General features: G+C 40.4%; 1 protein-coding gene and 1 long non-coding RNA gene across 10 annotated transcripts in view; both read right to left on the bottom strand.

The window, feature by feature from the left end:
• The window catches only part of MAPK10 (mitogen-activated protein kinase 10), a 121045-nt gene that overhangs the window by 19258 nt on the left and 73933 nt on the right, over positions 1-27854 (bottom strand). For 8 of the 9 annotated variants that reach the window (XM_035325133.1, XM_035325132.1, XM_035325140.1 and 5 more), the window contains 5 exons: positions 19954-20083; positions 17711-17769; positions 16053-16191; positions 14482-14647; positions 11304-11375 (listed from right to left, as the gene is read on the bottom strand). In XM_035325133.1, the coding sequence (XP_035181024.1) occupies positions 11304-11375; positions 14482-14647; positions 16053-16191; positions 17711-17769; positions 19954-20083 (566 nt within the window). Of the gene's footprint in view, positions 1-5576; positions 5649-11303; positions 11376-14481; positions 14648-16052; positions 16192-17710; positions 17770-19953; positions 20084-27854 lie in introns of all 9 variants that reach the window. The other variant, XM_035325135.1, reaches the window with a different exon arrangement.
• On the bottom strand, positions 599-5570 carry LOC118166317. Its single transcript, XR_004750442.1, has 2 exons — positions 959-5570; positions 599-700 (listed from the first exon to the last, which is right to left on the bottom strand). It is a non-coding gene; the product is annotated as an uncharacterized LOC118166317 (long non-coding RNA).

Genomic DNA, 27854 nt, shown 5'->3' with positions numbered 1-27854 from the left:
GCGGGGGCAAACGTAGGGCCTGCTTCAAGGCGGCAGTGCAAAGCTTGCACGTGCACTGGATGCAAGGGTGCATGAAGAAGGCAACTCCCAGCTCAGCCGGCATGGGGATGGGAGCGCAGCCCTGCAAGGTCAGGCATCGGCCACAGCAACCACAAGGATTGCTTTTGTGTAACCGAGTGATCAAAGCAGACAACTGGGCTTCTTCACCATGTCCTTAGACACCAGTCAGCTCAGCTATCCTTTGCCCCAAAAACAGCATCAGGGAAAACGCATCAACTGCGCATGGTAGCACCTGCACTTGAGAGAGAAGAAAGTATCTAAGATGCATTTATTAGCTGCTGTGTGGCACAAACACTGGCACGAGGATGGCTACACAAAATTACAGCAAAGAAATGGAAGTTTCTTAAAATTTAAGAAATTGAATACAGTTCTGAAGTGTGTATCTTCTGAATTGATAGCCGTATTTCTAAAGTTTCACAAAAAAAATAACCTGTGATTGAAAAACAAAATTCAGAGATTGTCTTTGTGCTTAAACTAGCCAGCCTCAAAATAGTAAATAATTTTTCCCCTTCTAATATTTTGACTACACAAATTACACTTTTTTTTTTTGAGTCAGTAATTAGATTTTCCGATGTTCAACAGTACTACTTTGCAGGAGATACTGTTTGAACTAGGATGGTTTAGCTCTGCTCGAACAGAACTAACAGAAAATCTCCTGTTGCAAAACTCATGGCCAATGCCCACAGACCAAGCACTGCTTTTCCATGTTACTGACTGATACAAGGGTCTCTTCTCCAAATCCTTCTCAAACACATCCATGCACTGTCAAGTAGAAAATGCACGTTACCTACCAAAATGTGATCTTTTATACATGCAATGTTTTACTGTATTTATAAGAGGGCTTTTGAAGTTGTGCTGGATGGCAGTGGTGACAGCAGGAAATCACTGCCCAACAGACTGGAACCCACCTTCACTTGTTAAGCAGCACATTTAGACTGGTTTTACTGTGCTGGAGCAGGATTTGCTCTTTCTGGTTTAACATGCTTCTGCTGGAGAGGGGTATAACATGAGCACATCCAATATTCCTTTTATTTTTAAATGTAAGGACCATGAACATGACATGGTCACAGGGCTCTTCCTTCACAACAAATGGACAGGGTAAATTAATCTTATTGCTATGTCAAAAACCTCATGGAAGTGCCTGGTAAGTTTTTTTTCCTTGAATGTGCAGGTTTCACCAATGAAAACTTACTGCAGTGCTTAGGATCCAGATTTTTGGTGCAGCCAACCTGTCAAACTAGAATAATTACTCTGAGCAGCTTGAGCAGCTCTGTCTTTCTCCCTCTGACACCAAACCGTACCAACAATTGCAAAGCTGATAGCTCAATCCACTTTTTCCTTTGAAACTGGAATTCTCTCTCAATCCCCTACTCAAGAAAACCAACCAACCAACTTCGCTTTGGGATAAGTCAGTGCCAGACATCTATTTTTTCCCACAGCCCTGTAATTTACAAACAGATGTCAACACAATTTATAATAAACACAGAAGAAATACAAAGTGGTAACATTTGACAAGACAAAAATACTGGGTATTTTCTGCGACGAGGTAAATGCTTTGAGAAGAATGGGGTATTTGTGAAAAATAGACCACAAGAGAAAACATTTTGCAACTTAAAAGAGGAGTAGTCACTATTTATGTGCTATAATAGAGCATGTGAAAATAAAAATTACATGTAGCACACAAGTAAAATGACTTCAAAAAATCACCACTGATCATTTGGTAGTGGTGTTGGCTGTGCAGCTGTCGTTAACCCTGTGGATGGATATACATGATGACACCTTGATTACAATTTTCAACTACATTTATTATTATTATTTTTAGCTGACACTTCATCCCATTGCAGAGAACGTTAGCTTATGAAACAGGAAGTAAATCAATGCTTAGTGGATAGTCTAGATACTGCAGAGTAGGACTGCAATCTTGCCCTTGGTAAGTATCACCATTTCCCCTGGGGACTTTGCCTCACCATTGCAGTATCTGCTCTGGGCCATGAATAAGTTTCTGTGTCATATCACACACTTACACTTTTGTAATGTGCACAGCTGCACCGCTGATGATCGAGTACCTAACCTAGGAGACTAAACATCAGCATTACTAAATACCTTCTAAGTGAACCGTGAAACCGTGTGTAAAAACCTTGTGCCCAAATCCACGTGACATGTAATGTGACTGCAGTTACAGAATAAGGCTCCGTAAGTGATAGCTTGCATGGCCATCTCTGAATGGCCACTCTAATCTAATCCATCACACTAATTTTACATCTCTCCACTTGATGTCTCATTTCCTTGTAAGCATTCCCAAATACCAAATACAGAATTCAAAGGCACATCCTTCCTATCCTGTCCAAAATGCATTCAGCAAGTGAAGAAATAAATGTCTAACCATGCCTCACCAAATACACAGCTCACCAAATAGAGAGGACTAAGGCAACTACTTAACTCCTTCAAATCATTTATGCACTGGTATGAGACGACAAGCAGACAATCCTGAGTGGAGTTAAGAGTCAGCTCACCGGCACAATCAGCTTTCGAAACTGATCCTGAGCCAACACAACAAACCAGGTTGCCTTTCTGCCCTTGCTTGAGGTAAAAGCGTATCCAAGCTTCATCATAACAGTTTCTCTGTAAGCAGAACTACTGCCCCTCAACCTTGAAAAGAAATTTCATTTAACATTTAAAAAGCAAAAAAGCTTTAGCTCACATTAAACTACGTCATGCCCATACACCAGAGGTGGTAGAGAAGTATCAGAATTCCAGTGATCAGTAAAGGCCCATGGGACTTTTGACACTTCAAAGCATTCACTCAAGAGTTTACACAAAGAATGGCAGCTGAATTCTGATCTCAGCTCCACCCGAGCCATTTCAGTGAATTCAAATGGATTACAGGAGCAGAACAGAGCTGCAGCTTAGCTAAGCACTCCGTTCTGTGCTTATTCCAAGACCTTTCCTATTTTTCTCCCTGTGAATTTTCTGTAGCCATCTGAGATTGCTGCATTTTGCTGTAAAAGTTGTTTCAGTTGGGTGAATGGACCATTTAGGTCTGGAAACAGAAATGGTATCAAATGATCTATACCCCTTAACTGCTGGAAAATGGCAAAGAGTTAATTTTGAAGTCAGCTGGATGACTGACAAGCCATTTCTCATGAATATTCAATCCTGATTCAGAAACGCTTTTTACAGTTATGTATGCATAAAAATGGACACAAATGGGTATTAAACACTTCAAATCAAAGCGTGGTTGTGAAATAAAGCACTTGCATGAAGAAAAATGTATCAGCAGCTTGTGTTTTTGGTCCACTGCCAGTCCTAACCCATTTTACACACATTTTATGTGGAAGAGGAAGGGTTTTTTTGTTTGTGGTGGTTTTAAGAATCAGATTCGTATTTATTTTTACTCCTTTGACACTTGAATACATACCTAGGTATGCTGCCCCCAAGCTGCCAGGGCTCATAATTCCTTGCTGACGGAATTAGACAGCTGCCCAACTCCATCACACGTCTGAAGAAAAATAACTCACAACCACGACTTTTACAGAAATGGTAATTATCTTCTTTGCAGGCTGTAGGAAGACGACAGCACCGTGGTCCATCGCAACCCGCTGCTGGTTCGGGCAGCGCAGCCAGCACAGGAGGGAGAAGCGGCTGACTCAGGGCAGGGTGCTCAGCATCGCTCCCAGGCCGTCAAATAAACGCTAACGGAACCGCAGAAGAAAAGCCGAGCAGTACATAAAGCGCTGCGCAAATTTAGCAACACATTATAAATACAAATGAAGAACGTGAACTCAATTATAGAACAACGCCAAACACATCAGCAGCTGCTAATGCCGATTTCTGTGGGGTTACTGCAGTATTAAACTGCATGTAATGCTTTAATTATAGAGGCTTTGGGTGATCTCTTTTTAATAAGTACGCAGCTGTGTGAAATAAAGCTGTTTTTAAAGCACTACATGGGACACGTTCAATTCCTTTTGTACTTACTTGGGGATTTCTTTAAATGGTATCTTACAGAACTTCAGCCTATTAACCTAAAACCAGCACTGAGCTACAGTGCTCCCCCCCTTACCTTTATCGCCCCATATTCACAGAAAACACAAGCACAGCCTGGGCCAAATCCTCGCAAATAAGTGCTAATGAGTTACATTAACACTTAGAAGTGAAAGGTTTCTTTCACACGTGCAGATGAGTTGTGCTTCCGATCACTTGAAAACTCTGGGGAGTTGGAGCGTTAATTTCAGTGCGATCCCACTTTGTGCAAAACTCAGCATATTATATTAGACAAGGCTGTGAAAATATCACTGCCTACTTTCATTTATTTTCTGCTCTTTAGATATTACTTTTTCATGTTTTAATCAGCATATTGAACCCTTTAAAGGGTGAATGAGGCCACAAGTGGAGTGCGAAATTGAACTAGTAAGTAACACTACATGCATACGCAAGCATACATACACACAAACATACACACGCTTTCAGAGAAAGTTGCATTAAAAATTAATAATGCCTGGAAACTCCTCTGTCACCTATTGAACTACAGGGTTTAATCAGAAGGAAACCTGGCGTGCAGGCCATGGTCAGTTCTCATCTGTGAAGGCCACAGAGCACGAGTCACTGGCTTCAGATGTGCGCAGTTCTGGTGCTTGTACTCCCAGCAGGAACCGCTTTGACCAGCTGATAAATAACCAAGTTCCTATCAAGGTTTTCCTAAAGCAGCCAATCAAAGAAGTGTGATGGCTGCCTTGGGCCTGAGTGCAAAATGGTCTCTATGGAAAATTGTACATACTGAGTCTGCTTGGAGCGCTGGGCCACTGATTTAAAATGTTTTGTCTATAAACCATCGCTTCTTGATGTCCAAAACACATTCTGATTTCACTTAATGGCTACAAGGCTTAGATAAAAGGATGAGTGAAGTCTCTTAGAACAGTTTCTGAGGAAGCTCCTAGCCTTTTGAGTCATACAACTGCTACAAATTTAAGGGACAATTTTAGTGATGGGAGGCAGAAGAAATCCCCCAAATGAGGCCATTTCCTGCTTCCCTACCTCAACACCACTTTGCAGCTAAGACAAGCCAGGCCTGAGTTCATCCTACCTTCTTCCTAAATTGCAGGATGTCTCCCACATCATGCTGAGGCAAACGGCGACTCATGCCTGCCGCGGCACAACCTGAACTTACAAAGACTGTCATTTATGAAGCAAGAAACCCCATAATTAATGAACGGACATTTATAACGCAACAGAACTAGAAGCAACTGGTCACTGGCTGCTATCAGCAGGAAGCAGTTCTGACCAACTGTGCAGGATGTTTTCCCTCTCCTGATGCTATACTCACTGCATTCTCCAGGTAAGGCTTTTACTGAGAGATGTAATGGTTTATTGACATTGTTGCTTGCAAGGATTTTGCAGTGGGACTTTCAACCCAGCTGGTTAGATGCAGTATGAATGGACTAGTCTAGCATGCAGGGGCTGGAGGGGAAAGGGTCACAAGTACCTCCTGAGGCCAAATCGGCTGCTGGGAAGGATACGATCAGTGCCAGGAAACAACACAGCACCTTTAATCATTTCTCCCATGATGCACCCTACTGACCACATGTCAACTGAAAACAAAAATGAAATGAAGGTAAACAAGAAAACAGAAACAGAACAACAAATAAATGAGAAGACTTATCCAACCATGCCACCAGAGCGCAGGGCCTGCAGCCCTCGCGCCTTCCGCGACGTGTTCCTGCTTGTGCACGCGCCTTGCGTGGCAGCGCAGCAGGTCTGAGGAAAACAGACTCCATCAGCTTTCGTTACCCCAGTGTGGATGCAAGACAATGACAATTAAATGCAGAAAACCAAATGAGACCCACGGCTGGCTACCATGTCAAAAGAATATTCATAATTAAAATTCACCAATTAATTGTCTTTTTAAAGTTTTCATTTGCATTCATTACCTAGGTTTATACTGCTTTGTACTGTAAATGAATGCTGGTCTTTGCATTTAGTGAGGATATGCAAATTGCTTTTCCTTTATCCTTTCAGCTGCTGAGATCCGTGCGTATTTTCAGAAGCTGAACTGCCAGCAGCCACAAAGGAACCCTGGGTCCCCAGGAAGACACATCCACCAATTATTCAGGGGTGGGAACAGAATCTGTTGAGGTTACTCAACTACCATCATGCTCGCTTTGGAGCCTGCTGGCTCACTTCCACAGGATCTCAGTGCAGCCATCAGTCCATCTGAGACAGGGGTCTTGAGAATCTCCTAAGATCTCTGCTCGGCGTGGTAGGAAATGCCCATTTCTAAACAGGACAGTTGAGACAGAAAAGCACTGAGCCATATCTTCTGCACTGAAATTCAGAGCAAACTGGGGAACTATTTACCTGGTACAGAGAAGAGCAGTTCAGCTGGATTAAAACAAACCTAACCACATTTTACACCAGAACATGAGATGAAAATCAAACTCCTTCCGTCCAGTGTCACATTGAACTGGTGTTTTCCCCAGTACCAATACCATGAAACCACATTACCTCTGCTGTCCTTGCTCTATGAGTAAGCCATAGGGCATGGAAGCATTAAAAGGGACAGCCTGGTCTCTCAGGGCCAGAAGCTGCGGGGAAAAATGAAAGCATCATGCTGCTTGGTTAAATTTACTCCTGCAATTTTACACTGAGCAACAGTTGAAAGGTGATTTGATTTTGAATGCAGATGTCCTATCTGTGGCAATCTACATGCCTGGTTTAAGGCTCCCTGTTGCTTAACTTAGCGTATGAAAAGCTTAATTACTACAAAATAAATCAATAAATAAGTAGAGAAATAAATAAAAGGCTACTTGTTAGGAAGCAAGAAGCAAACCTGTAGATGCAAATTATTGCTGCTTTCATCACAAGCTAAACGGCATGCAAAATATCAGGAGAAGATAGAGCAAGCAGTTGTTTGTTCATCTGTTATTAACCCCTTTTTAATGTCAGAGGCTGCCTTCTGACGTTACTGCTCTGTGCTATGGTCAACAACGCACAACTGGAAGTTCACTCGGTGACTCACTGAACAGAAAACTCTGCGGAGTGGGTAGTATTATTCTACTTGATTCCTCAGGCTTTGGGAAGGAACGTTGAAAACACCCAACTCGGAAGCAGTAAAGATGAACATCTGAATATATCTGATATCTGAAGAGAAAAAAACCAACTCTGCCTTCTTGCTCGCCCCCCTGAGCCACTTAGAACTAAGTCAAATTAGAGCCCTGTTCTTGAACTGCAGTTAGCTGGAGGCGAGGGGGTTTGTTACAAGGCAGACACAGCAGTGATCATCAGCAGCCCCAGTTAAGGCTTTGAGACTGCTGAGCAATGCTCTGTGAGCCTCAGCCTGGTGTTTCATGAAGTCCTGCATAAATCCAGACGGACTCTGAGTCATTTCAGTATTGCATGCATCAGAAAAACAACCCACCCCAATCTCAGAACATTTGCACTCAGTTCCAAACCACTGAAAATTTCTATTAGTTCCGGATTTTTTCCAAAAGCAAGATATTCAAAAAGACTGGTGATGCTCCACCAACACAAGGAATGCCTTTAAACTTCAAACAAATGCACACTGATTGATTGCCATGTAGATATCTGCACAGCTCCAATTTTAGCAACTATTTGCCTTGATGTTTTAAGATCACTTGAAAATGACCATTAATTAATTAAATCCACAACTTTCCACCTGAGTCTTTGAAGTGAAATTGCTGAACTTGGGCAGCCCATGATGTGAAGCCCCCTCTCCAAGTACTTGTGACATGGATTACCAGAAGTGGTGAATTTTTATCCCTGCCCCAATCTCTACAAACTAGACCGCTGCACAAAGCTGTTCTGAAGCTAATGGCAAAACACAGCCTTTTTTTAGTCAGTCTGCCTGAGTGCCTACATATACTTCAAAATACAAGCACATTTTCCGAGGACACCAAATGCCTCCCTGCCACTGCCATCTTGAATAAATGGCCCTGTAAACTCCTCCTGCACCACCTCTGGGACTTCACAAAAGACTATGGAAGGGAGCCCAGATGGAATAACCACAACTGCTCTTGCTAAGGCTCCTGTTGAAGATGGCTCTTCAGAGGTGTACAGTCAGCTCCAGCTTGCGTTCAATGAACTCACGGCATTCTAAGTAAAATTCAAGAAACATGCTGCAGGAAACTCTGGAGGCCAGAGACGCAGGCACTGCTGAATGAGCTTTGCGGTCCTCCCCAGCCTCATGGGGGTAGTTCTCAGGTCCTTCACTTGCTCTCTGTCCAGGCTGTTGTTTGCCCAGGGAAAGGAGCAACGGATCATCTCCACTGTAGCTGCTGGGACCCACTCCAAATGCCACACACATTACAGACAGTACGGGGGTCTTACGCTAAATGTAATCTGCACTATAAAGCATTAGAATATGCATACTGGAATTAAAAAGAGAGAGGAATGGCATCAGCCAAACCATCCTCGTAGCTACACTGAAGTCTCTTTGAGACAGACTTTGTCTCGTGTGGGCAAAACCTGTGGAATATCAATGTGGCTTCAGCAGTTCAGATATTCCTAGGTTTCTCACTCAAAAATACTCCATTTTTAGTTGTCTTAAAAAAAATACAATGTTGGGCTTCTTGATACCACAAAACATGTGTCCAGAGACCATTTTAATAAAGTTAATTTTTTTTTTGAAAGTGCATACTTTCAGTTTATATTAACCGTGACAATGGTTGCATACAGGTACCACGGTCTATATGGATTTCATGGCTTTTTTACAGTAACTTAGAAAGAGGTTTTTTATGTATATGAGAATCTGAAATTAATTTCTCCCATGTTTTAATTTCCACAAAGACTTTAAAAATGCAATTTCACTTAAAATCAGCAGTAACTCAGCACAATGGTAACTCAGGGCAATTGTTTCGTTCAGGTTAGCTTTTTAAAACTTGGCTTTCTTAATACTTGGCAGCAGCTGTCAATTTTTTCTTGCATGTGTGCTGCATCAGTTGCACACATGGATGTTCCTACTCCAGACTAGAAATGAGTAAGCTCCTTATATTGGCAGCAAGTGCACGCAGCAGACATCCTTCTGGATCATGAGAAAGAACTGAAAATTTTGGCTTCTATACAGACATGCCTCCTTCAGCTGGAAAGCCCACTGCTGGAAGGCCTTTAGTAGCACAAGGGAAGCTTTATTTTGATGCCACTCCGTGAAGTTCCCCTGCAGCTGCGTAGGTGCCCCTCCAACCCCTACTGCATCTAGGAGGCAGAATGGATTCAACAGCACCAGACAAAGGGGAAATAATATGGGCCCCGACACAAACCAGTCTAACAGTCAGGTTCATGGGGTCCAACTGATTAACAGTTGAGTACTGACTTGGAAATTAACGCACTGAGTCCTTTTTTCTTCTTTGTTTCTTCCTTCCAACTCACCTGAAAAAAGGCATCAATAAGAGATGGTAGCAGTTGTGCCCTGGCCCACATACACCACCTTTCAGCGCATGGGATTGCCAGTAATTTAAAACGTTGGTCGATCACAGAATTTACACAATGTTTTCTCCATTTGTTCAAAAACTCTGTTGCTGTCCCTGAATAAGACTCTATTGTATGATATTTTTCTCACAGACGGACAGAAACGTAGCAATTCTCATGCTTCATTTTTTTTTAAGCTACACTGTTTAAATTATGTAGCATTCATTTTTTGCCAGAAACAGGGCAGGACGTGACTCATAACTATCCTTTCTGGTTGAAAAGGGAGAGACCCGCTAAAAGCATGTACTACATTCTAACACTTTTTTTTTTTCCTGTATTCTAGTTGCTTAATAAACTAAAAACTGAATCACACCTCTCTCCAAATATGTTAAATGGAGCTATCCTCACTATTTTTACAGCTGAAATTCAGAATTTATTTTTTCATTTTATGTTTAAAAAAAAAAAAAAAAAAGAGGAAAAGAGCTTGTTATCTGTAAGAGAAGAGTAACCCTGGTGTTTCTGGGGTGCTGCCGGGAGCACCAGGTTCAGATTTCAGCAGAAGTTTGCTGTACAGCCTGCCCCACGCCCTGCCCCAAATGCTTGGCACCTCTGAAGGGAGATCTCAAAGCTGTCCACCAGTAACAAAAACACCATTCTTATCTGGTTTTGCATCCAGTGTATTTCCAGTCTATGCTCCCATAGGATGCTCCCCCCCCAAGCGGGACCTAACTGTCAAACACTACAGAGTTCACTTGAGAGCCAGCAAATATATATATATATATATATATATATATAAAATTAGTTCCATGTCTGTATGTCTATAGGAACTGGATTTTCTCCACACCAACTGCCTGTGTCTGCTGATGCCAGATTTTCATGGTGTCTTTCTGCCAGCCTGCTGCAAATAATCTTTTTGTTTCTGAACATGGAAAAACCATGTCATGTTGCTACATTTTGTTCTGATGGGCAAAATACACACTCCCTACGCTCCCCAGCCATCACCAGCAGATTGTCTGGCTTAGCCCGTGATAAAGCGAAGGCTAAGTACACACCTCCTCTTTGTTTTCATTTTCTAATATTGCTTTCACCACCTTGAAAGTGGTAAAAATAATATCACCTAAGATGAAAAGAACAAGATGGAAGGGAAACAGAGTTAAACTTAGGACACAGAGCTCATGCAAGTAAAGGGAAGTCCATTTTTACATTTACATCTTATTTCCGTTCAACCTGGAAACCACACCAGATATACGGTTGCTTTATACTGTGTGAGTCAAATTCTTTGTTTTAAAGAAAAAGGTTGTATCGACTCAGTTCTGAGCCCATACAGCACTGAGATGAATCCAAATCCACGATGCATTAGCAAGCAAAAGATTATGATGTCACCACAAATGTTATGAAGTCACTACTTCCAAAACATTAATGCAGAAAAACAGATTTACAGGAACCAGATGGGCCAAATTACTATTTTTATTTTTGGTTTCATGTTTTTCCTTTGAAAAATAGTAAGTAAAACTATTAACGTGCTATCATAATGCTTGTGTTCTACACTGTTTAAAAGTATCACATAAGAACTATGTAAAGTGGAATGACCATGGGTTTTAAAATAAAGTGACTGATTTTTGTGAAATAATTCTGTGCATCTGTTTTTCATTTTCAATTTTGTCCATATCAGTAGTGCGCTGTTTCTGTTTACTCGTACCTCTGGGATTCAATTTCTTGCTTCTATCTTTACAGTCCTGGTATATTCATTACAAGGAAAAGGGGAAGGGGTGGAAGAGAGGAACAAATAATAGGTGAAGCTGCAGCAAATGGCACAAGGATACAGTCCCTTCCTGGAAAGAGGATTTTGTGGCGAACCATTTCTCCCATAATGCATCCCACAGACCATATATCCACTAGAACAGCAGAGATAGGGAAGTGAAGAAGAAGGAAAAAAAAGCAAAGTTAACTATGACACTTTATTCCTAAAGGAGGGGAAAAAGAGCAGGGTGATCCGAACAGTTCAGTTTGTTTTGTTGCTGTTGTTTTTTTTTTTTTTTTTTTTTTTTTTTTTTCTTTCCCCACATCTCACCAGAAGCTAAAATGATTACGTAAAAGCTGTGCCAGTCATTTTGATGGTAGGGAGCAACAATGGTGCAAAATGTTTAGAATTAACATTGCTGGGAAAAGCTAGCAAGTGAAGCAAAAACTGCACAGACTCATGGTTTACACTGGATTATTATTATTATTATTATTTTGGAACTTAAAAGCACAAAACACCCCAGACAATGATTGTCTGGAAGAAACCCCACTTGCAGCAAGGCAGTTTATAGGCTCTGTCCTGCAGGAGTGAGTCTCCCTGCAGTACTACACACGAGGTCCCAAACAGAAGCACTCGCTCAAGCGAAGGCCACATGGATAAATACCATCCTTGAGGGTAGGCTACCAGTCCTGCTTTGGGGTCAGAAGCCATGATGTCCTGTCTCTGTACCTATCTGTGTGTGTCTGGCTGTACCTACGTACCGACAAAGAACCACAGAGCGACACTTGCAATCTGCTTTTTTACTCCATAGGTACTCAAAATAAATGCTAAAATAAACAATTGCTTTGGATGACGAGTACCAACAAGAGTAAGAATATTTCTTATCTTCCTGATCCTCCCTGTAGTAAGTGTGGTTACCTGCTTGACTTGGATGGGGTTGGATTTTTCTGCCTTTCAAGCCTTACAAGAAAAAAGGCTAGATAGATGGCACTATGCACAGAAGAGATCTTGAGCCAATGTGAAGGGGAAAACCTGCTTTAGAATGCTTTGAAAAAACATATCGTTTCTCTGCTTTGAATCCTCACTTTGCAGTCATATTCAAACTATACAGTCAGTTTATTCTCTTTTTCTTCCCCCTTTTTAACCTTCAAAAGCTATCCAAAACAAACCAAAGAAACAAACAAACAACTCATTTTTTGGTACAACAAAATAAAGGTGAAATGCTCCATTTGGGAAAAGGAGGGTAGAGGTATCAGGGACACAGGACAGCAGGAGCATGCCTGAGGCAGTGGCAGTTTTCTTCTGAGTGATGGTTTGGGGACCTTCCACAGGAAGCGCAGCAAACTGGTGATAATTATGCATCTTTAGCCAACCAAGTGCAGAAAGAAAATGAAAGCAGTGAACAGTCCTTATACAGGCAATGTACGTAGGAAGGGGAAAAAAGTAGGGGAGCTTCAGTAATGTGGCAGCACAGGCCAGGGCAGGGAAACACAGAACAAGCCTTTCTGTTGCCTTCCGTGGGAGCTGGATGAGAGCCTCCAAGCAGACCAGCTCCTCAGACAGCTGACCTTCGTTTTCAAATGTTTTGCTTTCTTTCCCTGTTGACTTCATTTTCACTTAGTGCAATTAAGACAAGACCATTCATCCTGAGCCAGATTCACTGACCAGGAGAGTCAAAGGAGACCTCTCTGTTAACTTCAGGGACATTTGAGCAGGACCTTTATATGTGGCAAACATTCTTAGTATCTTCCCAGCTGTGCACTTCATCACAGAACTGTCTCTAACTTTTTCTTAGTGTCATTTTAATCATGTGAAAACTGAGTGCCTTCTCTGTCCTTTCAGGGACAATTGTAACAAGAAAGATAATCATATGTTTGGAAAGAAAGAGAAAGCAAAGTAATTCATTTCACAACAGAAAAAAATAGATATTTGGAGTAAGGAGCAATGTAAAGCATGCTGAGCCTAGATCAGATTTATAATGACACACATCAAAATACTTCAAGAAACTTTTCTCCTCTTTAATATATTATTCTGTATGGTTAGTATCCGCTCAGTAACTGTCACCTTTCTAGATTTTCATGTTGGAATCTGTACTGTAAATTCACAGACATTACAATTAATACAAAGGCTTCCCAGTTTTGGCAGAGGCTCAAGTCACAGAATCAGCTCCCAAAATCAGTTTCACTGCTCTTCACAAAATGCCTTTGGCTGTTAGTCAAAGTTTTCCTGTGGGTTAGCCTCTTCAAAATGAATTAAATAGGAGTATTTTAAATAAATTCCTGGTCTTGACATTTGCTGTTTTACCCAAGCATTTGTCATTGAAAAGTCTATCATACAGCAAAGTGGTAGCTTTTGAGAGCAGAATCTGAATCACAGCAGATTTTTCTCCACTCCATGCTTTAACCCCTCCTTTCCTGCCTTGTTTACCTGATACTCAGATTAGGTACAAATGAGAATCATTTTTAAAGTTTTCCTCCCTCCATCCTTTGTGAAAGTGGACTTGCCCCTACTTGCTTCTTTATAGTGCATACCGCCTACCTGCTTTTCACTAAGTTTCCAGGGACCGAGAGGTATCCAGATCCCACACAGACTGTTACGAGCAAATCCCTATTTACATCTACAGAGATTACATACGACTTTTTTTTTTTTTTTTAGCTTTTTTTCTCTCCTTTCCAACTCTACTTTTCATTAAAAAGAGGCACAAACTGCAGAATTTATACCTAGATTTTCTCCACATGAAACCTGTTAGCAAAAACTGGGACTTTAGTTAAACCTATCATACAGGCAGAAATAGCTCTTGAAATTCATATCTAATTAGTTTTGTAGAAACTGTGGAATGGCTAGGATTCCCTATTTTAGCTTTTACCTCTCTTCTTCCTGCCTTGAACAATTCAAAGATCCAGATCCAAATACTTTTTTCGGCAATCCCCCTTGTTCACACCCTGTTTCATAGCCACAGAAGCCAAATGCATTCTGCTCAGAAAGGGCTGATTGTCTTGGATAAATTCAACGATAACTATGACCAGGTTTCCCACTATTCTGCAGTCCCACGCCAATAACTCCACCAATATTACTCTACAAATACAGTCAGTAGCTGCAGTACCCAACACTGAGAAACTGCTCTAAATCACCTGCCTTTTAAATTCAATATGTTATTTCCAGCTACATTTTCTTTTTCTCCTTCTGGTGCCCCTTACAGTTGTGACGGCAGACCTTACACTTCAGGTCCCACTGTACTTGCTATGAAATAGCAGCCCTACCGTTCTCCTTGTAGCCCATTCCCAAGATGACCTCTGGTGCTCTGTAGTAACGTGTCACCACATACGGAGTCATCATGAAGCTCGTGCCTGCAGTCCGGGCCAGTCCAAAATCCAAAATCTTCAACGTGCAGTCAGATTTTACCACGATATTACTTGGTTTTAAATCCTGAAAAGATAGAAGAGGAATGACTGCACTTCATAAAGCTAGCCACAGCAGTGATCTGGACTGATATTTTAGGTCACCCTTGAAATATGACTTTACTCTCTGACACCAATAGTTATAATCACAAATCACTTGCAGGTACATGGTAAAATCTTGCTACTGTTTCTCTCAACATCCTTCACAAAGGTTGCTAGTTTGGCATATTCGGAGGCTTTAGTTGGATGGTGGGAGCTTACTAGTGTTAAATTAACTGCATCCAGCAGTTTAATAGGCTTGGATAACTATTTGATTATTATCATGATTATTTTTTTTTAAGTGCTGTCAGCCTAGTAGAGACATTCCAACTGTATATGTGGAGTTACCTTACTGTTTGATTTATATTAATTATTCAATTCATCCTTTCCCAGAAGACTATCCTGAAACCAGATCTATCACCCTTCTGCATCTTTTATGCCACAAAAGGAGACCTTGGTTTACAGTTAAACAATGTTCACCTTGGAACACATTTTGTTAGCCCTTCTTCTCTTCCTTTCATAAGGGAAGAGAAATATTTTCTCATCTGTTTTTTAAACTGGGAAACAAAAATTAGTAAAAGCATGTTTTAATAAAGAATGAGGATATTTTTAATCCACTGAGTATTGCCTCCTGCTCACAGTCACATGAACTGTTCCCTCTGGTGTCAACAGTCACAGGTGGTGAACTCCAGCATTCACAGCCGGGTGCTCTGCCCTTAGCAGACACCGTGCTCTGAGGTAGAGAAGTAAAACGAGAGGATGCATTTAATACACACTTCACTGCCTTTTCATTCATTTTAGCAAATGTAAATCACAGTTAATACTAATTCCATATGTTCTGCCTGCTCTTTGTGGAGCTTGATCTGACTTGTATGACATTGAACTGGATCTTGATCATACTTATATGACACAATGACACATACGACTTGTACAACATCAATTCAGATAGTCTGAATGCTATGCATGCACGTTAGGATGCAGACAGCTGCATTTTCAAGAGCAAAACCCCTTCTCTGTATGTTTCAGAGATTGTATGCACTTTGGTGATTTCCAGTACTTATTGTTTGTCCTTATTATTAATAAGTACTTATTGTTATGTAATTTAATAAGTACTTAATATTAATACTTATTAATAACAATAAGTACTTAAGTACTTATTGTTATGTCCTTATTATTAATAAGGACATGACCTTTTTAAAGTTCACAACTAATCTAACTTTTAAAACAGCCAAAAAGCTACTCTGACAAGGGGATGGGCTATGACTTGTAAACGTATGGCCATTTTTCTGGGGGATAGGGCTTAGATCCACAGTACACAAGATACTCAACTGGTTTCTCAAGTCCTCATGAGGATGCCATTTGCTGCCCTAAGTTTCAAACCCAAGTCTGCTTACCCTGTGAATGATTCCTGCGGAGTGAAGATGCTTGATACCACAGAGCATTTGGTAAAGTAGATAAGACATTCGCTCATGGTCGAGCTCCATCTGAATGACCTGGCACAGATTGGCATCCATTAACTCCATTACCAGGTAACTAAATGAAAAAGCAAAGTCATGAGCTTATCATCTGTGTTGAGGAAGAACTACAGCATTATTTCCAGTGAGTAACAAAGCCTTTCCTTGCTTCAGAATGTCACTGATTTCTGCTGACTGGACATAACATAGCTGGAGAGTGGCTAAGCACAGAAATTGCTCACTACCATATTGTCGTGGTGCTTGTCTCTCACTGCACCAACCCTGTTCTTGGTGGGCCTTTCTTGGTACATTCCCCAGAGACTGTACCTTACATGCACACACAAGCAGCACAAAATTGAACCATGCAGAACACAGAAGAGCCACAAGCATCAAAATGACACGACTATTTGGCCTTTGATCTTTATGAGGAATGGATACCACAGCAACGTAGCAATCTGAGAGCAGTGGTGCAAAAATATGCATCCCCACGTGAAATGTCTCCCAAACCCTCCTAAGACTGCATGACTAAACTCAGTTCTCATTACAAACAGTTGGTCTTGAGCTTCTGGTAAATAAGCTTCACTGACAACCTCAGCAGGACCTTATCCTGGTCCTCTTGAGAGGGAAGTTAATAAGTTGAACACACACAGCTCATTTCTTATGAGACTTCTCATAAGCACAGCTGAATGTTAATTATAACAGGGAATCAAAGCGCTCTCAAACTTTGGGGAAAACACTAGCTTTCTATTTCTGTGTGACCTACATGCCTCATCTTCTCCCCAGCACTAGTTATCTCCTCTGCTCTGCACATGTCTGCAGCGACAATTTTATGCGGAAGACTCGTATACCAAAGCCAGAACCATACTTGCCACTGCTATCTGTCTGTTGGCATCACTGCTATCAGAGTACAGAAAGGAATACATTTCCATACCATGCATACTGAGTATGGGAAAGACTGAAAGATAAAAGGCATACAGCTATATAAAACGCTATTTAAAATTTCACTCAGGGCAGGTTCATGCTACGCATGGTAGTGCTTGTGCAATAGGCAATGCTCAGCAGAGATGCTAGTTATCCTTTACACCTAGCACTGGTTCCCCAGGCAAGTAATTGTAGGCAGTCAAAGGTTAGTACAAAGCCAACATGAAAGGAGGAAACATTTCACATCTGTCTCTCTTATGGGAAATTATTTCAGAGTGAATTGCTGCATTTCAAAACCTCATGACTCAGGGAGCTGTGCAACAACCATCATTTCCCAAGCAAGCTAACACCACAAAAGCAGGCCCTTTTAACTACTCACACCTCTTCCTATGCATTTGAAGGTAAATGCAAGTAACTACAACTCTCTCAAGAAGGGTTTCACCAGCAGGCTGTGCACAATTACAGCAATTAGGAATCCCAACATTTGGCACCTTATAAATGTCAGAAGTCTCTGAACATGGGAATACAGAACATCTGTCTACCAAAGTGTGGTCTACACATGATCATTTTTAGAGGAGCTCACAGCCTTTGTATTCTGCAGAGTTACTGAGTTCATGGTACACTATAATGCCCCACGTCTCTAAAGCTTTAGTTTAATTTCTTCCTGTATTACTTACACATCCTGGAACTCCTCCAGAGATTTCTGTGGTGTGAAGACATTTAATAAACTGATAATCTGAAAAGCAGAGTAAGACAAAAGGAGGAAGACAAGTGATAAAGGTAAGCAGTTGAACCCATTTAGAAGCGTGTTAAAGGACAAACTGTTTTCCACTGCTCAGTTTATACCAGCACTTCTCACTTCATGGCTCAGTAAGAAGCTGGCAACATTCAAAATAAAATGCCTCACAGCCCTAAGATTTCTTCAAGGTGCACTTGAAATGGTTTCTGAGAGAAGGATTAGTAAGGAATGATAAACCAAAATGATAACGGTGAAAGAGTCCTCTCAATTTTGAAGTTAGAGGTTCAAAGACCAGCCTCAGCTCAGTCTGCGGGAATAGTCCTCTTGCAACAGCCAGAAGTATCTTATATATGAAGAATGCACATCTGAGGGGAGAAGTAATCAAGGACCATCGTACTGTAAGTAAACAGAAGACCTTCCTTCTCTCTGACATGGCCTCAACTCCTTTGAGGGCACTTATCCACACAAACTGACACAATTTCCATCCCCAGACGTACTGCATTTTAGTACAAGCCCTTCAAAAGGGCAGGTACACTCTAGGCCAAAACAGGACTTCTGTTATGCAAGGTGTATTACTTGCTTTTTAAACATGCTGGGCCACTGAAAGACACTGATAGCAATGTGCAAAGCAGCACAGAGGAAAAACGTGACCTTAGGGATCCAATTCTTTGTGCTTTCCTTCTAGTGGGCAGGAAAGGTTGGAGATGGAGGCAAAGCCACCACGATCACATCTGAACCTCTCCCTCTCTGCCTACACCACCTCTCTAGGCTTGTTTTGACAATCTTCTCCTTCCTGTGCACTTCTCAAAACTATTATTCAGCAAATGCTGCGCTGTCATCAGCTTTTATGCAGCATTTAAAAAACTATATATTTAAAATGAGTATCACTACTCTGCAGTCCTCTGCTTTTCTCCAGTCTATTCTAAACTAAGTGAGAACACATCACTCTCCTGCTTACATGGAGGACTACTCACCCCCGCATTTTCAAAGCCTCCTGGATTTCTCTGACTGAGGGTAGCTTCAATCCATGTCAATAGGGAAGAGGCAGGTACACATCCAATTGACAAGATGAAACAAGGAAAAGTCAATGCCCAGAGGTAGGGGCAGAGGACATTAAACGTTTTTGTCATTTTAGGGCCAAACCTTTTTCTTTGCATGTGAATTTGTGACTGGTGCAAAGTATCAAACCTCAGCTTACATCATGCTTTTCAAGCTCATCTACACTCTGCATAATGAAAAAGTCATTTCAGGATCTGAGGCAAGAGTAAATGTAGCTAACTGATAAATTCACTCCCATCGAAAGGAAGGGGAATCCAGCAACAGCAGCAGAGGAGGAACTATAAGAAAATAAAATCCTTGGGAAGTCCCTTGAGCAATGCATTGGGGCAATCCTACATCACCCATTATAAAAACAGCAAGTGTACATACAGGCAGACAGACAGTTCTAAGACAGTTACTATTAACATACAGACATGAGGTAAGTCCACTGCTACAGTTAAGGATATTTTACTTCATTACAAATTCCATATTTTATACAATAGGCAGTGGGTGTACAAAGCAGGGTAGTCTAGAACTTCCTAATGTTGTTTATTTCAACAAGAGCGCTTTAAGTAAAAGGAATGGTGCAACGTGTTGTGGCTTCAGAGTACCTGGCTCCACACTGTTAGCTGACATACAAATACATGGAAATGGTCAAGTGCTTTGGGTTCTTTACTTTCTTCAGCATTTTTAAAATAATCTTCATAATGATGGCCCCTTATCTTGCACAATCTGTACACCACATCTGTATGGTTTTGGATGAAGTCCAGAACAAGGAGTGACACTTGAGCTGGGTACTCCAACTCATGAAACACTGCTTTGAGTCTCGAGCCCTAGTGACAGGAGGATGGAGCCAGCATTCCAACCATCACTTATATATTTCTGGAAAAACAGTAGACAAGAACATATTCTGTTCTCTCCCCTTCCATCACCCCCTGCCTACTCGCTTAGCTTCATTTGGCACAGCCTTTACAGTAGTATACGCAATAAACTCATGCTCCTGTGGCGGCAAATAGTGTCAGAGAGAAGGTAGCCCTTGAGCATACTTTACTTCTCATTCCCTCTTTTGTAAAAAGGCATCCATCATGAGCGGTTTCTTCCTAACAAACCAAAATACTTGTTTGTTTCCTATAGAAAACTTACATTTTTATGATTCACACACTTCATGAGGACCAGCTCTCTGTAAGCTCGCTTGGCGTGAGTTTGGTTCTGAAATGGTCTGCTGAGCTTCTTAATGGCCACGTTTCTGTCAAGGACAGCATCATATGCAGCACTGCAGTAATTACAAACACAAGGGTTATACGTCTTAGAGGATATCCTGCATTTCTAATGACAAATTCCTGGGCCTCAAGCCTATTATTCCCATTTTTCACCCCGATAATAGTAGTGGGACAAGGAGAGAGTGTCTAGGGAGAAAAAAAAAAAGACGTCAGGAGGAAACATGCCACCACATCAGCAGAGTACAGCATGCACCACTGCTTCTGAACTCTAGTTTCATAGGAAGCTAACATTTATTTTCAAGGAGTGAAGAAAAAAGAAAAAAAGAAAACATTATGTAACTCTAAATAAAAATACAGTAAAAACCTGATGAGATGAGAAGTTCTTTCCTAAAGCAACAATGTGCACTGGGTAACAGTGGAGAGGCATATGCTTTTCCCATCATGATTAAGGACACCTTCACCAGGTGGCTCAGTGAACAATTCCCCACTTTTATTTAGAATGAGTTTTGTATTTTCCTTAAGATATTTTTAATGAAATCACATTATTTAATCATTCCTATACACAGTATCATCCAGTTCTACTTACAGACCTAGAAAAAGAACAATTTCACAAAATGTCTTTGTCATTTCCTTTTGGTAATGAAAAAGTTATTGCATATGCTTAGTTAAAAATTTTGAGAACATGAAGAAATACAGGCTGTGGTTTGCAAAGCAAGCTCTTAGAAACGGGCTTCTAAAACTCTCTTTTAGCTTTTAAATATTTTGCACAACCTTCACATATTTTGATAAGCTTCACCTCCTGCAAGTTTGTACCACTTTTATGTTGGTTGCTGCAATATGACTACACAAATGTCAACTTCTACGTTTCATAAAGCACAAGTTCTCAGACGTGTTCTCCAACAGCCTCAGATCCTGTTCCCAATTCTCCCTTTTCTCAAGAAATTAATTCCTGCTTACTGTAGGCATTCACTGACATTCACTTACAGCATCTTATTAACCGCGTACAAAGCAGAGAGCATACATCAAAAGCTTAGTTACAAAGCCAACAAAAATTTACAAGCTCTCTAAAAAGCGTTGGCAATGTCTGTCTTGAAATGTCTCCTCCTCCACCTGTGTGGTTTCCAGTTACACTACTCCTACATCAGGAACACACCAAATAAGTCCCTCAAAAAAAAAAAAAAAAAAAAAAAGCAGCTGATTACTAGAGGTGGCGAGGAATACTTTGAAGAACGCTTTAGTAAACTACTGACATTTGGGCTAGGATAGTGGGATTTACCCAAGAATTTCTGCAGACAAGGAAAAAACAACAACTCATGAACGTCCTTTGAGATATTCTAAAATTTTCGGGGAATTCCATTTTAGTATTTTCATGGTGAAACTATTTCAGATCAAACCCCAAATTTACAGAGAACTGTAAAAATAAATAGAAAGCCAAAGGAGTTTAAAAACATGATCTTCCTATAGTTAAATGCTGTGTCTCTATTGTTGATGGACACACACTTTGAATATGCTTTAGCAGACAAATGTCTCAGCTAATCCATATTACCTCATCACTCAACAGCTTTTAAAAAGAATAGTCCACATAAGACTCAGTTGAGTTATATACGAATGCTTTAAATCACTTTCATCACATTTTCTATTCATGTATTTTAATTTCATTAGTTATGTCATATCATCATAGGAGTTACCAAACAGTAACACCAAAAAGTTTGTCTGGGCAACCATTTTCCCCAGTTTCTGTTCTCTGATCATTTTTCTGAATTTTCTCTGTCAAGGCACGAGATACAAAAGCACCAATCTAAAATCAAAAAACAAAGCTTTCTTAAGCCCTAGGTGTTATGATCCATTTCCAGTCCTCTACATATTGTAATGGCTGCTTCCTCATCTATGAAGAAAAAGAAAACAACTAAGATATTCCTTTGTACAGCACTATTTGCTTTGAGATACAAGCATCTTACTTGTAGTTTTATTCTCGTCTTCTATCAAATAAATGGAAGGTGTCCAACAACTCCAAGACATCAATAAGTGAATTCATTGCACCAAGTAAATTAATAGTACTGATGCTTTTTGCTATTCACTGGAGAGAATCTTTTGTTTCCAGACAGCCAACTATGCATTTTACGACAATGAAATTACAGATACCACACATAGGTCCCCGCTACACAAAATCCTTTCCTCAGAACACCAAGATTAGCACTGATGATATATATCATCCTTCTAAAGACAAACTTCCATCACTGGCAGAGGAGTGGCTGTATGAACAGGTGACTCAAGGGAACAGGAGTAAGAGAGAGTAATGAGTGTCTGAGAACTGATGTGAAAAGGTTGAGCATGAAAGGCAATTTCAAGATCTCCAGTAAGGGTGCGGACTTGCATGTAAACCCTGTGCTCTTTTCTCTGGAACCTGCATTGGAACTTTGCTCAACTATGAAATTATTTTCAAATTTATATAGTTGCCTATTTTTGTAATGAAGACTATAATTCAGCTCCCAGTCTTGTAATTAAATTTTAGTTCTACTTCAATATAAGCTCAGAAAAAGAATCCTCCAAGCTTACTATCAAATCTCTGGCAGCTGCACAGATGGAAAACGCAGTAAATAAACTCTTCCATTGTAAATTCTGTTTATGACTAGTTTTGTAAGGCAAATGTTAGTGTTAAAACTGCCTTTTTAAAAACTGTAAATAATTTGGAAAAAAAAAAAACAAAAAACAATTTAGCAGAGAAAAATTTTAGCCAGATGTGAAAATAAATTCATGACCGCCAAGGCTTATATGTAATTATAGCTATTTAACAACTTTTTGCTGACTCCAGCAAAAAAAAAAAAACAACTAAATGCAATTCTTTTTAGTCCAACAGATTTACACAAACAGATAACCATTTACCACTAATGCTGCACACGAGTTCCAACTGTAAGAATCCATTATCAATGCTCTGTTATCACACACTTGAAGGACCAGGCAATCATTTTTCCACATAAGTTAGCAAGCCAAGGGAAGCATTCTAGTTTGATGTCCAAGATGCTATTTCAATAGACACAATATAGTATGGGAAGGATCTTTTAATCGATATCTCTTTTAATAAATTATTTATTTTAATCAATAATGGAAATTTACACTAACCTTTATAATCTACAGCATAACTGACAAAGTCAGATAAAACATTATTTTTAAAACAGACTCTTAGAGATGGGTAACAAAATAGCAATTTTTGATAGCTTCTAGACTCTTTGGATGGGGTCGTCGCATCCCTTTCAAGCTCCTTATGTTTTCCCGAGCCACTACTGGCCTTACTCAAGAGATGATGGACTAGAAGCCCAAAAGAGAGGAGAAAGCTCCCAGCCGCCAGCCCCCCAGGACAGGCTGTGAAACAAAGATGCACCACTGAAAATAGACAATTTCAAAAACAAAGGTTCAAAATGTAAAGGAACCTGTTAGAGAACTGACCCAAAAATTCAGTTTCCACGTGCATCCATGTAATTATTAAACCTACTGCACACAAAATCTAGTCAAAAAGGAAAAGACAGGTCTTGTTCTTCAGCTTGCCCAAGCCTGCATTTTATGCACTACCCTGAAAAAGTGTGCTTTCAAACTGTGCCTCAAAGACTTACAGCCCTGGTACCAAACTGAAGTCCTCTGAGAATGGGGAAGTTCATCATCCGCTTCGCATGATGGATTTTACATTTAGATATTAAGTATTTCAGAACAGAGAAGAGCATACTTGGCACATTTTATCTACAGAGTATCTTGGTCTAATGTCTCATTATGTTATGGTATCACTGAAATTATTACTGCAGCATTTTAATACATATTTCCTTGCTTCACTATGGCAGACTTATGCTGTCTTCTACTTTGCAAAATAGAGCACTCCAAAGGCCCTGGTTAAATTCAAGTATGTTTTAGCTGACTTATGTTTTTTTTCAGTTGTGAGATTAAAGCTCTCTGGTTATCTGCACATTAAACAAGAAAAGGTGATTTAAAGAGGTCTATGCACATTTATGTGCAAAAATATAGGGAAAATACTAAAAAACAGAAAAACTGCTCACTTGATCAGTCATAACTGTGCTTATTGAAACAAGACTCAGGCATAGCTAGAAGAAACTACTTGAAAATCAGCATCTCCCCCGCTGGATCTGTGCTGGTGTGTATCTGGGTAACTATCACCCTAAAGATTTTGTTCAGAGATCCAAATGCACGCATGCATTTTCTTAAGAAAGCAAACACCAAGAAGTCCAAGCCCACACCTCATGCAGTCCCTTTACTTTCACCCTTAAAGGATTATAAAGTATTGCTTTCGTATTCACGAGATCCACAGTGCAATTCGAACACCTATTATTCATTCTAAGTACCGCACTCAGCCCCATTGCTTGAAATGTCAAAGCCAGGCAGCCCTTTCTAGCAGAAAAAAAGGGAAGTGCAGCGAATTTATATTTCTAAAGGTAAGAAGATTCAAAAACTTCACTGTGAAACCTATTTCACAGTTCAGACAGATTGAGACAGCCATTACCCGCTCAATTTTCAGATTTGTAGTCTGAATTAAGATGGCTGAGCCACCACAGAGAAAACAATGCAAGCTGCATGGATACAACGCTTATTTTTAGCCAACATATTTACTACTTAACTCCACTCGACATACTCCAACAGTGTTATACTGTAAATTCTCCACTTACCCTACTGCATAAGACTGTAAAACCACAACATAATTCACTGTGCGGCAAAACAAGCTATACACTTCTAGAACCACTGGGAAAAATGGAGGCTGGAGTATACTAAGGAAAAGAAAGCTCTGGAATAAAATTTGTCCTCGTCTACTTCATGACAAATTGTCCTGTTACTATGCTGAGCCTGCAAAATGACTTTTTTTTTTTTTTTTTTAAAAAAAAAAAAAAAGAACAACTACACTTGTGAAAATACCAAATTTGTTAATGTTGACATAGTGTTCTTTCCTTAAAAGCTCTAGTGGCTCTTAAAGGTGACTATCCTCTCTATCACCATCACAAACCATAAGCACATAAACAGAAGTTCCACACCATGCAGAGACCACAATCACATTGATTGAGCTGACAACTCAGATGCACAAGCTTATGCTCTTTTGGTTGTACAAAAATAGCTCTGCGGCTCTCTCATCTGCCGCTTGAACTTCAATTTAGTCATCTTTCTAGTTATGTGAGCTGGTGATGCCCTAAAAAAGGCATCGCTTTGGAATCCACTGCTCAGTTTTGTAGATGGGTGCAGGATGAACTCCTTTCTCAGAGCCATGCTCACTCACAAGAGCTGCATCAGGACAAAGCATGAAAGGCAACATGGTGACAGCTGTCCTGTTCCTGCGAGGTGTGCCAGGATGTAGAACAGGTACCATTTTAGTTTTCCTGGTGATTAGAATATTAAGGAGAACGCTTACATACTTCTCATTTCTATATATTCCACTCATTTATTTTATACTTAGCTCTGTAAGTGACTCAGTTGTAGCATCATTTTCTGTCAGAACTGTCAGAAGAGAAGTGGTGCTTTCCGATTCTGCATTTATCATGCCGCTAATTCAGTATGCATTCTGCATGCTGGCAACTGCCAGGCTAGGAAATTCAGCCTGGTCAGTGATACAAGCCAGCATTTTTTCATTCTGTTTTTTAAGTCCTCTAGACCAAAATGCTTTCCTTCACGCAAGTGATACTTAAGAGATAACAATCTCTTGGTTTCCAAACCATGCTGCAAGCTTGCGAATTTACTGAAGCCAGACCTGAAAGTAAAGATCTGAAAAATGGATCAGAGCTAGGGATGCTTATCAGTGTTCCATGACAGAAAATACAAGGGCAAAAGAAGTTGCTATCCAATTTGTAGTTAAATCCAATCAAGTCTGATATTCCGTCTGCCCGGCATTTAGCAAAGGGGTATAAGATAAGAAATCTGGCGAGCAATTTCCAGATTTGATGTTCTGAACTCTCAGCAGGGTACATAAACTTGGGACACCTTTCAAGGTTTGTTAAGTGTCAAAGCAGCAAAGCCAGAAGAGTTCCAGTTCCCTCCTTCAACAGCCATGTACAAGACTAAGGAATTATGGACACTAAGGACAAGTCTGAGCAGAAGCTGAGTCTCTAGTACTTTCCTACTGGCAGTCACGTGATGATTCTGTTATTCCTGGATCTGCAGACCGAAACAGAAAACAGCTACTATCTTCCATACCCACCTTACAGTTGTAATTTAAAAAACTTAGTGGCTTGTTTGATGAAGAGAACAAAAGCTGTCAGTTTAAGGAGAAATAAACAGTAACTTTTCTTGTTGCATTCCTCAACTGCTTAAAAACCAAAAATTCACCCAAGCACTGAAACCATTTTGTCAGCAAGCGATCATCTACAATGTGATGAGCATAGGAGGAAAAAGAAAGTTGTTATAAAAGATTAAACCTAAAAGACTACTCAAATTCTAGTTTCCCCAGGCAAACCCTGTGACTTCTGCAAGGTTATTCCAAACAGAGGCAGATAATCACAGATGCTGAAACATTATCTGTTGGTGTTCTGGGAGGGAACAAAGCCAATGTTCACACTTGGGTCACAGTTACCGTCCCTGCCCCTACTCAGTAACTAACTCAACCAGCCCATGCTGCTCTAACTCAACCAGTATGCTCATGTCCAACTGGGGCAACTCACAGTGAGGGACATCTCTGACACAAGATAGCAGTGGGTGAAAATGACACTTTATCAGGATATAAAATATTTTACCTGCTGTACAGCAAGCCAAAATGCCTCACCACTTTAACAAGAATGAATACGTCACTTAAGTTGTAGGGTTGCCCTGTTAGAACCAGAATGCATCAGAAATTACAAGATTTTCCTGATACAGTTTTAGAATAAGATGGCTTTTTTTTCTTTCCCCACTAGAAAGTCTACCCCCTTCCATAGATCACGGGGAATTAGTGACTCCAGAGCTACAAAATGCATTTTTGATTTGCAAATGGGCAGTGAATTTCGACTGAATGGAAAAATTTACTACCATCAATAGAGAAAAGAACAAAAGCAAGAAAAAAAAAAAAAAAAAAACAAAGCCAAAAAAACTACACTGATGTCCTCTTGGCCACCTGCTTTCACACCTGCTTCTCAGTCCTCCTCCTTTCTGCTGCCTTTCCCAACTGCCTCTTTTTTATCATCAACTCTTTCTGGTCAGTTTTCCCAGTAGCGCCGTGCAAGACATGTCTTATATTGTTCAAAAACTTCATTTAGGCTTCCTATGCAATCCCTTGTTTTGTATCTTCTTTCTGTTTTGCTGAATATCTGTTATATTCTGGTTCTTCACCTGTCCCAGTTGTTCCTGTTTGGTGAAGGAAAGCAAGTCATTGGACAACAGATAACCTTTTGGTTTCTGTTAAACACAGTGAAAATCTGTAGACCACTAATGTCAGAGAAAAAATTGCACCAATTCATGCTGACAATGAAAGCTGAATGAACTAGTCTGCATTTCATTCCAGACTAGCTTTAGTTTTCTATTTCCAGTTCAATTTCTTCCTTGTTTTGGTATTTGCCCGTTTATTTAGATGCTCTGCCCTGTAGCCCCACTGCTATGATTCCATATGGTCACAGCAATTTTCCTTCCGCAGAAGAAACCTCCTGTCCTGCTCTGCTGTCAGACATGCAGTAATCAGTGCGGAGGATGCAATAATCTTCATTTCAGCGCTGACAGGATTTCAGGATAATGGCTTAGAGGGAAAAGACTGAACTCGGTTAAGCAAGGACTGCGATACACTGACTAGTTAATTCCAATCCCGATTTCCTGACTGAACTGGTATTTACCTGCATCTGATTTCCAAGCAAAGATAACCAGAGACTGCAGGAGAAG

The sequence above is a fragment of the Oxyura jamaicensis genome, chromosome 4, assembly GCF_011077185.1.
Source record: "Oxyura jamaicensis isolate SHBP4307 breed ruddy duck chromosome 4, BPBGC_Ojam_1.0, whole genome shotgun sequence".
Classification (NCBI taxonomy): Eukaryota; Metazoa; Chordata; class Aves; order Anseriformes; family Anatidae; genus Oxyura; species Oxyura jamaicensis.
The sequence above is the reverse complement of the archived record's forward strand: the minus strand, read 5'-3'. Positions and strand labels throughout refer to the sequence as shown.